The 11,365-nt window shown below is 43.8% G+C and overlaps 1 protein-coding gene and 1 pseudogene across 2 annotated transcripts in view; both read right to left on the bottom strand.

The window, feature by feature from the left end:
• The window catches only part of EFHB (EF-hand domain family member B), a 62,107-nt gene extending 58,061 nt beyond the window's left edge, over positions 1-4,046 (bottom strand). The window contains exons 1-2 of one of the 2 annotated variants that reach the window (XM_025376850.1): positions 3,884-4,046; positions 964-1,199 (exon numbers count right to left, since the gene is read on the bottom strand). In XM_025376850.1, coding sequence (XP_025232635.1) covers positions 964-1,199; positions 3,884-4,046 — 399 coding nt within the window. Of the gene's footprint in view, positions 1-963; positions 1,961-3,883 lie in introns of those variants that run through there. The other variant, XM_025376849.1, reaches the window with a different exon arrangement.
• A 4,096-nt stretch (positions 4,047-8,142) lies between these two features.
• LOC112619037 lies at positions 8,143-11,114 on the bottom strand (annotated as a pseudogene).
• Between the last annotated feature and the right edge of the window lie 251 nt (positions 11,115-11,365).

Genomic DNA, 11,365 nt, shown 5'->3' on the forward strand with positions numbered 1-11,365 from the left:
TACCTACTTGTCATTCAGTAGCTTCCCCTTCCCGTTCATCATAACTACTGATATCAGAATTATCTTTCTAAAAGCCAAATTTTATTTATTTCTACCCTCATTAAGATCCACCATTGATACTGTATCCATATGTTTTATCCCTACACTCTGGGCCTTTAGATGTCTTCTACATATTTCTTCTTCATCTTCATCTCTCAACACCCTGCTGGCTGAATAGAATTGTTCATGCCTCTCAAACATAGGAAACATTGGTCGTGCTCTGTACCTTTTTATGCCTAAAATGCTCTAACCTCATTCTTTCTTCAAATACTGACACCTTTCAATGTTAGCTCAAATAGTACTTTTCCTATTAAGCCTTTCCCATCTCCTCTAAACAGAATTGTGCAATCTTTACACTGAGCTCTGTATTCAGAGTGTACTTCTATAAAGGAAGAATAGTGTGATTTTTATTCATTTAGATAACCGTATACTATTCCTTTAGTTATCTGTCTCCATTACTGGAGTGAGCCTAAACCTAGAAGTAGGGATCATGTACTTTTCATTTTATTTTGTCCTGTACCTGGCACAATGGCCACCACAAGTCTTTGCTGAAAGAACAAATAACTCACAGACTAAACAATGAATGGAAAAAGAAAAGTGTGAATATTAGGACACAGCATGTGTCTTCATGTATCTCAATATGTGAGAGGCTTGAGGAAAATGAAATGAAGGTTAAAGGAGAAAAGAGAAAGAAATCAGAACAAACCACTGGTGTGCACAGAAAACAAAGCTGACATCTAGGAAGGGAGGCAGAGAATCAGAAATCTAAGTAACATCTGCAAGGAGTCCAGTGGAGCAAGAAATTTACGAATCTTATGAAATCTTCGTAATTTGTCTCTTCAAAACAAGTTTCATCACTTTATCATCTCAATAAAGACATAGCTATACACAGTTTAGTTCCTAGGGAAAGTGGAAAAAACTTACACTTGGCCAGCAAGGTGTTCGATCAAAAAATTTCCCAGAGTATATGGGTCTGATGCGATCTGGAGGTTCCACTCCTGATTCAATGTTTCCAGCCTCCTTTCTCTCTTCAGGTTGTTGGGCAAACTGGCATTGGGGAGGTTCTATCACCAAGCCCATTTGGGGCTCTGTATTCTTAGTCTCATCTGGCTCCTGGGCTTGGGTTAGTCCAATGTCCACCTCCACAGGAGGCTTAATCTCTGTGCCGGGTTTCATTACAACACAGGTAGACTCTTTTTCCATTTCCTGTCTTGGTTCCATATCCAAAGCAGGCTTTCCCACTAACTGCTCTACCCTTTCAGAGCCACTAGCCAAAGGAGCTCTGCTGCTCCCTACAGCCTGTGGACTTCCACACACCCTGCCCAAAGGAGGCTGTATTATCCGTCCATGGGTATATCTTGCAAGAAGACTTTCATTTTCTAACCCCATTCTTCCTGGCAACAGAGAAGGTTTTGTTCCCTCTGAGGCTGAGACACTGTCGACTCCTAAACTTCCCCTCTGCATGAGAGTCTTAGAAATATTCTGTCTTTCTGATGCCATTTCAAGCCCCTTGCTCAATGGAAATTTTGTTTCTGGTGATGCCATCCTTCCCTCACACTTATTACTAACCACAGGGCTCTCCCCGCATCGGGAATCTTCTTTTCCTAATCCCACTCTGATCCCCAACTCCATGGGAAATTTTGTTCCCATGATGACCCTCCTGTCTCCTAAATCATCCTTCCCTTCGTTGGGGTGTCCAATCTCCACGTTCAGGGACGATTTCTCCCCACTCTCATTTCTCCAAGAGCACTCATCTCTAAGGGAAAACTGTACCTGGCTCGAGGGACGTTTCCAAACCCTTGAGGAACCCCACTCTCAGGAAAGAGCACAACCTCACTCGTACTTCCTGCCCACTGCTTCCTGCCTGCCTCTTAACACCTAGCTGAGTTCACCGAGGAGAAGATGGAGTCTGTTTATCCGGTTACCTGGGAAACAGGGGCGGGACTTGGCGCTCAAGTCTTCCTTGGACAGATCCCCGCACATCTCTCATTTCTCTCTCTCTCTCTCTCTCTCTCTCTCCCCCCCCTCCCCCCCCGCCCTTTCCTCTCTCTCCCCCCCTCTCCTCTCCCCTCCCCCTCTCTCCCACTCTCCTCTCCCCTCCCCCCTCCCCCTCTCTCTTTCTGTCTCTCTCTTGCCTTTCTTCTCTCCCTTCTCCCCCTCTCCTATCCCTCCTCCTCCTCCCCTCTATCCCTGCTTCCTCTCTTTCTTTGTTAGATTTGGAGGGCAAGAAAACTTGAGTGATGTGGCGTTGGGCGCTAGATCAAATGTTCACCAACTTCTCTGGTTTCCCAAGCAATGCAGTCCTTTTAGGATGGTTTCAACGATTGGCTTCTTCCTGGCCATTGGCCTCTTCATGTTGGTGATGATGAACAAATAAACTTTCTGGTGATGATCCCTTTTTTTAGGTCGTTCCTTGTCCAAGTACCTCCGCCCTGCATGTAGTTATTTTAGTACTAACAAACAACTGTAAATTCTAGAAATATTATATTTGACAACTGTGGCATAAAGACATCGTAAAGTCATTGAGAACATTTACACTTTAATAACTAGGCTTTAAATCACATTTAAAGTGCTTTTTTGTTTTTTGTTTTGTTTTGTTTTGTTTTTGAGATTGAGTCTCCCTCTGTCGCCCAGGCTGGAGTGCAGTGACACAATCTCGGCTCACTGCAACCTCTGCCTCCTGGGTCCAAGCAATTCTCCTGCCTTAGCCTTCCGGGTAGCTGGGATTACAGGCATGCGCCACCACGCTAGGCTAATTTTTGTATTTTTAGTAGAAACGGGGTTTTACCATGTTGGTGAAACCAGGTGGTGGTTTGAGACCAGCCGGCTGGTCTCCTAACTCCTAACCTCAAGTGATCGACCCACCTCAGCCTTCCAAAGTGCTGGGATTACAGGTGTGAGCCAGTGCACCTGGCCTAAAGTAAATATTTTAAAGTTTGAGATATGCTACACAATAAGGCATATTGTATTTTAAAGATAATGTGGCAACTAAAACTTTATTGTTTTTAAGTAGGAGTTTTTTCTTAATTGGGGTTTCACCCCTCAGATTTTAATGAAAGTATATTTGGTAAATATTTGTCATGTTCTACACATATAGGTTATAAAACACTTAGCTTAGAATTTGAACTGAATTAGGCTGGGCACGGTGGCTCACACCTTTAATCCCAGCACTTTGGGAGGCTGAGGCAGGCGGATGACTTGAGGTCAGGAGTTTGAGACCAGCCTGGCCAACATCGTGAAACCCTGTCTCTACTAAAAATATGAAAATTAGCTGGGCATGGAGGCCAGCGCCTGTAATCCCAGCTACTCAGAAGGCTGAGGCAAGAGAATCACTTAAACCCGGAGGCAGAGGTTGCAGTGAGCCGAGATGGCGCCACGACACTCTACCCTGAACAACAGTGAGACTCCATTAAAAAAAAAAGAAAAAAAAAAAAAACGGCTGGGCACGGTGGTTCATGCCTGTAATCCCAGCACTTTGGGAGGTGGAGGCGTGTAGATTACGAGGTCAGGAGTTCGAGACCATCCTGGTCAACATGGTAAAGCCCCGTTTCTACTTAAAATACAAAAATTAGCTGGGCCTGGTGGCAGGCACCTGTAGTCCCAGCTACTTGGAAGGCTGAGGCAGGAGAATCACTTGAACCTGGGAGGCGGAGGTTGCAGTGAGCCAAGATCATACCACTGCACTCCAGCCTGACGACAGGGTGAGATTCCATCTCAAAAAAAAAAAAAAAAAAAAAACAGAATTTGAAAAGAATTTACAGGATTCCAGAACTCTACGAAAAGCCCTTAAAATCCAAAAATATTTTTTAAAAGTGTGTAGGAGTCTGGGCACAGTCACTCATACCTGTAATCCCAACACTTTGGGAAGCCAAGGCAGGAGAATTGCTTAACACTAAAAATCCAATTAGCCCAGCGTGGTGGCTCACATCTGTAGTCTCAGCTATCTGAGAGGCTGAAGTGGGAGGATCACTTGAGCCCAGGAGGTCTACACTGCAGTGAGCCATCATTGCACCATTGTATGCCAGCCTGGGCAACAGAGTGAAAAAATAAATAAATAAATAAATAAATAAATAAATAAATGTCCAGGAGTTCAAGACAAGCATGGGCAATACAGTGAGACCTGTCTCTACAAAAAATTTCAAAAATCAGCCAGGTGTAGTGGTACATGCCTGTATTCCTAGCTACTCAGGAGGCTGGGAGGATCACTTGAGCCCAGGAATTCAGGCTGTAGTGAGATATGATAATGCCACTGCACTCTAGCCTGGGTGATGGAGTGAGATCCTGTCTCAAAAAATAAAAATAAAAAATAAGGCCAGGTGCAGTGGCTCACACCTGTAATCCCAGCACTTTGGGAGGCCTAGGTGGGCAGATCATTTGAGGTCGGGAGTTCGAGACCAGCCTGACCAACATAGTGAAACCCTGTCTCTACTAAAAATACAAAAATTAGCTGGGCATGGTGGCCGGTGCTTGTAATCCCAGCTACTTGGAAGGCTGAGGCAGAAGAATCACTTGAACCCAGGAGGTAGAGATTGCAGTAAGCCAAGATCGTGCCATTGCACTCCAGCCTGGGTGACAAGAGTGAAACTCCGTCTCAAAATAATAAATAAATAAATAATTAAAAGTGAGTAGGGTATACTAGGGAGGCCAAGGCAGGAGGATCACTTGAGTTCAAGACCAGCCTGGCCAACATGACGAAACCCCACCTCTACTAAAAATACAAAAATTAGCTGGGTGTGGTGATGCTTACTTGTAGTCTCAGCTACTCAGGAGGCTGAGGCAGGAGAATCACTTGAACCAGGGAGGCAGAGGTTTCAGTGAGCCGAGATCGCACCACTGCACTCCAGCCTGGATGACAGAACGAGACTTTGTCTCAAAAAAAAAAAACCAAAAAACTATTTTCTACAACTTTCTAGAAGGCTAATATAAATATTCTTCTCCTTAGTTCTTTTTTTATGGTGCCAAATTTAAAGTTTTATTTGAGACATTGCATTTTCCATTTGCAATAGTGTTTATAAAGTGCAATGTTATTTCCTTCCACGAGCACATGTTCCATACTCAAGTATTGAGAATGCCCAAGAATTTACTATAGCAGCTCAATTTTTAAACTGCTACAAACAGTCATATTGTGACCGTGAAGAAGTATCCCGAAGACAAAAGCTAACACACACAAAATAGGACAGCAGTGAGATCATCAGGACCAAAGCTCTGATCAAACTGTACCTAAAACTCACATAACTCTAGACTTACAGTTACACGGGCCAGTGTCCCTGTTTGACTCGCATTTTCTGTTAACTATAACTGAGACATCTTTATGTCTACCACACTTAACAGTCAACATCCCTTAAGACTTTACTTACAGAAAACTTTTCATGGCTGGTAAATACTCTTCTCTCTTTTCCTTTGAGCTCCTCCAGTACCAAGAGTCTGAGTCACTCACTTTATCACTTCTCTCTCTCTCTCAGACATACACACATACAACAAACCCTTGTGGCATATTTGTGGTGTTTTACCTAACTTTCTGCCCTTCCCTTGGTTATAGCCCTGACCCTGGTACAAGATAACATTTAACATTTGTTACACTGAATTGTGACTGTCAGTGCTTCTGTCTCCTCCTCCCCTGAAGACTGTCAGCTCCTGAGGGCCTGACAGTCCCTTGACTCAACTCCTCTCTACTTCAATGTTTTATGCTTTGACCCCAAAAGATTCGGCTTCATAGGGAGAGAGGTGGAAGGCTGAAGGGCATCCATCCAAACTTGTTTACTAACATTTGTATGTTCTTCCCTAGTTAACTGCCTCTATGCCTTGGCTGGAGAGGGAGCCACCTAGGTTCCCTTCACCTGGAATGTCTATTTTCACACATTCCAAACTCAAGGTCAACTCTGAAAGGAGTAAGGGCTGTAATTGACTGGGAAAGGACATGTGGCAACTTTCTGAGATTATGGTAATGTTCTGTATCTCAGTAGGGATGTGGGTTACACAGGTAACATGTTTTGACATTTGTCAAAATATGAAATTATGCTCTTAAGACACGTGCATTTATTTCATTTTATGGATATTTGACCTTTAAAAAGGTTCACATATTGAACTCTAGTAAATGGCATGCATGATGAAATGTTTAAAGGAATGTCTACACATGTTCATAATTTTGAAATGCATAAAGTGTTGATACATGGCTGGACATACGTGATAAAGTCAAGTGTAGTAAAATGCTAGTTGTAGAATCTGGGTGGTGGATATTTGGGTGTTCACAGTACAATTACTTTGATGTTCTGAATGTTTGAAAATGTTCATCATTAAATGTTAGGAAAAAAATAAGAAATGTGGGCTAACATCTCTGATGTCTTCACAGTCACAGACTTGGTTTAGACCTCATTACATCTTAACTGGAATCTTGCAATCACCCTTACACTGGCCTTCATGTTAGCCCACTGCAGTCTCTCCTCACCGCAAGGATCGCCAGAGAGAACCTTCAGAAACATAAATTGGACCTCTGTGATCCGGTCCCTGCCAACCTCTTCAGCTTCATCCCTGACGCTTGCCGCCTTACTGCAGCCTGTACTACAGCTCAACCCAGGGCTTGCAGTTCCACTCACACACTGGGCTATGTTATGACTTTCTGGTTTTGTTTTGTTTTGTTTTTGAGACGAAGTCTCACTCTGTCACCCAGGCTGGAGTGCAGTGGTGCAATCTTGGCTCACTGCAACCTCTGTCTCTGGGGCTCAAGCGATTCTCCTGCCTCAGCCTCCCGAGCAGCTGAGATTACAGGCACCCGCCAACATGCCCAGCTATTTTTTGTACTTTCAGTAGAGACAGGGTTTCACCGTGTTGGCCAGGCTGGTCTCGAACTCCTGACCTCAGGTGATCCACCCGCCTTGGCCTGCCAAAGTGCTAGGATTACAGGTATGAGTCACCACACCCAGCCTACTTTATGACTTTCTACTTTTGCTCCTATTGTCCCCTTTGCTTGGAATGCTTTATTCCAACACATCCTCTGCCCTCCTTGCCTGGTAAATACTCTTCAAGACTCAACCCAGGGATTAGTTCTTCCCAGTGGCACGTCTTCCCAGTAGCACGTCTTCCCAGTAGCACGTCCTGGGTTGGGTCTCCTCCTTTTTTTTTTTTTTTTTTTTTTTTTTTGAGACGGAGTCTCACTCTGTCACCAAGGCTGGAGTGAAGTGGCATGATCTCGGCTCACTGCAACCTCTGCCTCCTGGGTTCACGCCATTCTCCTGCCTCAGTCTCCTGAGTAGCTGGGACTACAGGCACCTGCCACCACGCCCAGCTAATTTTTTGTGTTTTTAATAGAGACGGGATTTCACCATGTTAGCCAGGATGGTCTCGATCTCCTGACCTTGTGATACACCAGCCTCAGCCTCCCAGAGTGCTGGGATTACAGGCATGAACCACCACACCCAGCCATGGGTCTCCTTCTTTCATGCTCCCATAGCACCTCAAACTTATTTGTAACATAGTATTTATCCTACTATGATCTATGTGGGTTTCCATGTCTGTATACTAAACTAGATGCTTCTTGAAGAGCAAGCCTTCTAAAGGCATGCACAGGGTCTGATCTAAAAGAGGCTTTGATAAGCCACTGTAGAACTGAACAATTGATATTGAACTGGCATGGATGACATTCTGGCACTCTCCAACAACTTCGTGTTATAGATATGATTGTATCTCCTCTACAGGAGTTTAAGGCCCACTGCCCCTATTGACTCAGCCATCTTTCTATGTCTCTCAAACACCATCTTCCTCATGAAGTCAACTCAATTTCCTGCCCCAGTTTGGAATGATCTCTCCAATTCCTTTAAAGGCTTACTTTCTATGTACTTCTTTTTTTTTTTTTTTTTATGAGATTATGCACCTTTTGGGGCAAATTTTGACTGGGAAAAATTAAACTACATTGACTGATCAAAAAAAAAAAAAAAAAAACTGCCACAGAATTTGCTACATACTTGGGTCCTTCAATGTTTCAAGTGTGTGGAACGGCGCTGCATCTATACTTGGGTTATCTTACTCAGTGGTGGGCCCTGAGAAAGCACCACCAGAGGGAGAAGATCCACCAACAGTGAATCCCCTAGGCATTCCTCCTGCACGCTGCTACAGCTTGGTAATGATGGGATTGCAGACTTTCTCCAGCCCTTTCTGCTGATGTTCAAATTCTTCCTTCTCAACAGCCTGATTCTTATCTATCCAGTTAATAATTTCATTCTGCCTGACAAGAATCTTCTGTTTGTCTTCATCATGAATCTTGCCTTGAAGTTTCTCATCTTCAACAGTTGCTTCCATGTTGAATTCATAGGATTCAAGGGAATTCTTGGATGACACCTGTCTCTGCTTCTCATCTTCAGCTTTGTACTGCTCAGCCTCCTGGACCATACGCTTAATATCTTTCTTGCTAAAATGGCCCTTGTCATTAGTGACAGTACTCTTGTTCTCTTTGCCTGTACACTTGTGCACAGCAGAGACATTGAAGGTGCCATTGGCACCAATATCAAATGTGACTTCAATGTGAGGAACACCTTGGAGTGCAAAAGGTATGCCTATGAGTTGAAACTTGCCAAGCAGGTTGGTATCCTTGGTCATGACATGCTCACCCTTCATAAACCTGCATAAGCACATCAGGATGCTTGTTAGGGTAGGTAGTAAAGGTCTGTCTGCTTGGAAGGAATGGTATTATGCTTAATGAGAACAGTCATGACTACACCAGCAGTTTCAATACCATGGAAAGGAAGAATGACATACAAGAGCAACAAATCTTGAGCATTTTCAGATTTGTTGCCAGACAGAATGGCTGCTTGAACAGCTGCACCATAAGCAACAGCTTCTTTAGGGCTGATGCTCTTATTCAGTTATTTTCCATTGAAAAAGTCTTAGAGAAGCTTCTGAATCTTTGGGATACAAGTAGAACCATCATCCAGGAAAATATCATGAATCTGTGACTTGTCTAGTTTGGCATCTTGAAGGGCTTTCACTACGGGGTCCAGGTGTCACAGAAAAGGTCAGCATTCAGTTCTTCAAATCGGGCATCTGTAAAAGGTATAGAAGTTGATTCCTTCATAGAGAAAATGGATCTCAATACTAGCCTGGTTGCTCAAGAGAGAGTGTACTTTGCATGTTCACAAGCAGTATGGAGATGTTAGATAGCTCTCTTATTCTCACTGATATCTTTTGTATGCTTGTGCTTGAACTCGGCAATAAAATGGTGGACCACTTGGTTGTCAAAGTCTTTTCCACCTAAGTTAGTGTCTCCTGCTGTAGATTTCACCTCAAAGATTCCATCTTCAACAGTGAGGACTGACACATTTAAAGTGCCACTTCCAGGCCAAGTGCAGTGGCTCACGCCTGTAATCCCAGTACTTTGGGAGGCTGAGGCAGGTGGATCACCTGAGGTCAAGAGTTCGAGACCAGCCTGGCCAACATGGCAAAACTCTGTCTCTATTAAAAATACAAAAATTAGCTGAGGATGGTGGCACATGCCTGTAATCTCAGCTACTTGGGAGGCTGAGGCACAAGAATGGCTTGAACCCTGGAGGCAGAGGTTGCAGTGAGCTAAGATTGCACCACTGCACTCCAGCCTGGGCAACAGAGTGAGATTCTGTCTTACAAAAAAAAAAAAGCCAGGAATGGTGGCTCACGCCTGTAATCCCAGCACTTTGGGGGGCTGAGGGGGGCAGATCACCTGAAGTCAGGAGTTCGAGACCAGCCTGGCCAACACGGTGAAACCACATCTCTACTAAAAATATTTTAAAAATTAGTCAGGTGTGGTGGTGGGCGCCTGTAATCCCAGCTACTCAGGAGGCTGAGGCAGGAGAATCACTTGAACCCAGGAGGCAGAGATTACAGTGAGCCAAGATCACACCACTCCAGCCTGGGTAACAGAGTGAGAATCCATCTCAAAAAAATAAATAAATAAAAATTCAAAAATACCACTTCCAAGGTCAAAGATCGGCACGTTTCTTTGAGCTCCAACCTTCTGTCTAAGGCATAAGCAATAGAAGCAGCAGTTTGCTCACTGATAATTCTCAGTACATTGAGATAATAGTTCCAGCATCTTTGGTAGCCTGATGCTGAGAATCATTAAACTAAGCTGATATTGTGACCACAGCATTGGTAACACTCTTCCCAAGGTAGGCTTCTGCCATTTCCTTCATCTTTGTCAGAACAACAGAGCAGCTGTCCCCAACCTTTTTGGCACCAGGGACCAGCTTCATGGAAGAAAATTTTTCCACAGACCAAGTTGCAGGGGGTAGGATGGGGGGAAGATAGTTTTAGGATGATTCAAGCACATTACATTTATTGTGCACTTTATATTATTATTACATTGTAATATATAATGAAATAATTATATAACTCATCATAATGTACCATCAGTAGGAGCCCCGAACTTGTTTTCTCACAACTAGACTGTCCCATCTGGAGGTGATGGAAGACAGTGACAGATCATCAGGCATTAGATTCTCATAAGAAGTGCTAGATCCCTTGCGTGTGCAATTCACAATAGGGTTGACACTCTTATGAGAATCTAATGCTGCCACTGACCTGACAGGAGCTCAGGTGATAATGTGAATGATGGGGAGCCACTGTAAATACAGATGAAGATTCACTGACTTGCTGCCACTCACCTCCTGCTGCGCAGCCAGTTCCTAACAGGCCACAGCCCGGTACCAGTCCGTGGCCTGGGGATTGAGGACCCGTGCCCTAGAGGACACCTTTCTGGACAGAAGTTTTTTTTATCTCTCCCTTGTATTCTACTTGGACCTTGGGCCTGCCAGCATTATTCACTACCATGAAGGGCCAATGCTTCATATCAGACTGGACAACAGCATAATCAAGTCTGTGTCCAATCAGCAATCAGATTTGGCATCAAAAAGTGCGTTCATGGGGTACATTGCAACTTGATTCTTTGTGGCATCACTGAGCAATTGTTCAGTATCAGTAAAGGTGACATAGCTTGGAGTGATTGGATTTCCCTGATCACTGGCAATTACCTCTATTTTTCCATGCTGGAAAACAACCACACAAGAGTAGATGGTGCCAAGATGAATACCTACTGCAGGTCCCTTAAACATGGTTGTTTGCATGTAGGCTGGATTGGATTGTGAAGAAAGACATGGGAACCCCAAAAGTGGCCACTGCATTTAATAAATCCCAATAAATTCTTCAAATGACTTTGCAGTATGTAAATCAAGGTAAGGCCTCGTTCAATTCATTCAGTCATTCTACACATAGGTATTGAGTCCCTCCCTATTTTGTGTCAGTGTTGGGAATACAGTTAGCCCTCTGTATTCCATAGAAAGTATTTGAGTTAAAAAATGAAAAA

This window comes from Theropithecus gelada, chromosome 2, assembly GCF_003255815.1.
Source record: "Theropithecus gelada isolate Dixy chromosome 2, Tgel_1.0, whole genome shotgun sequence".
Lineage (NCBI taxonomy): Eukaryota > Metazoa > Chordata > Mammalia > Primates > Cercopithecidae > Theropithecus > Theropithecus gelada.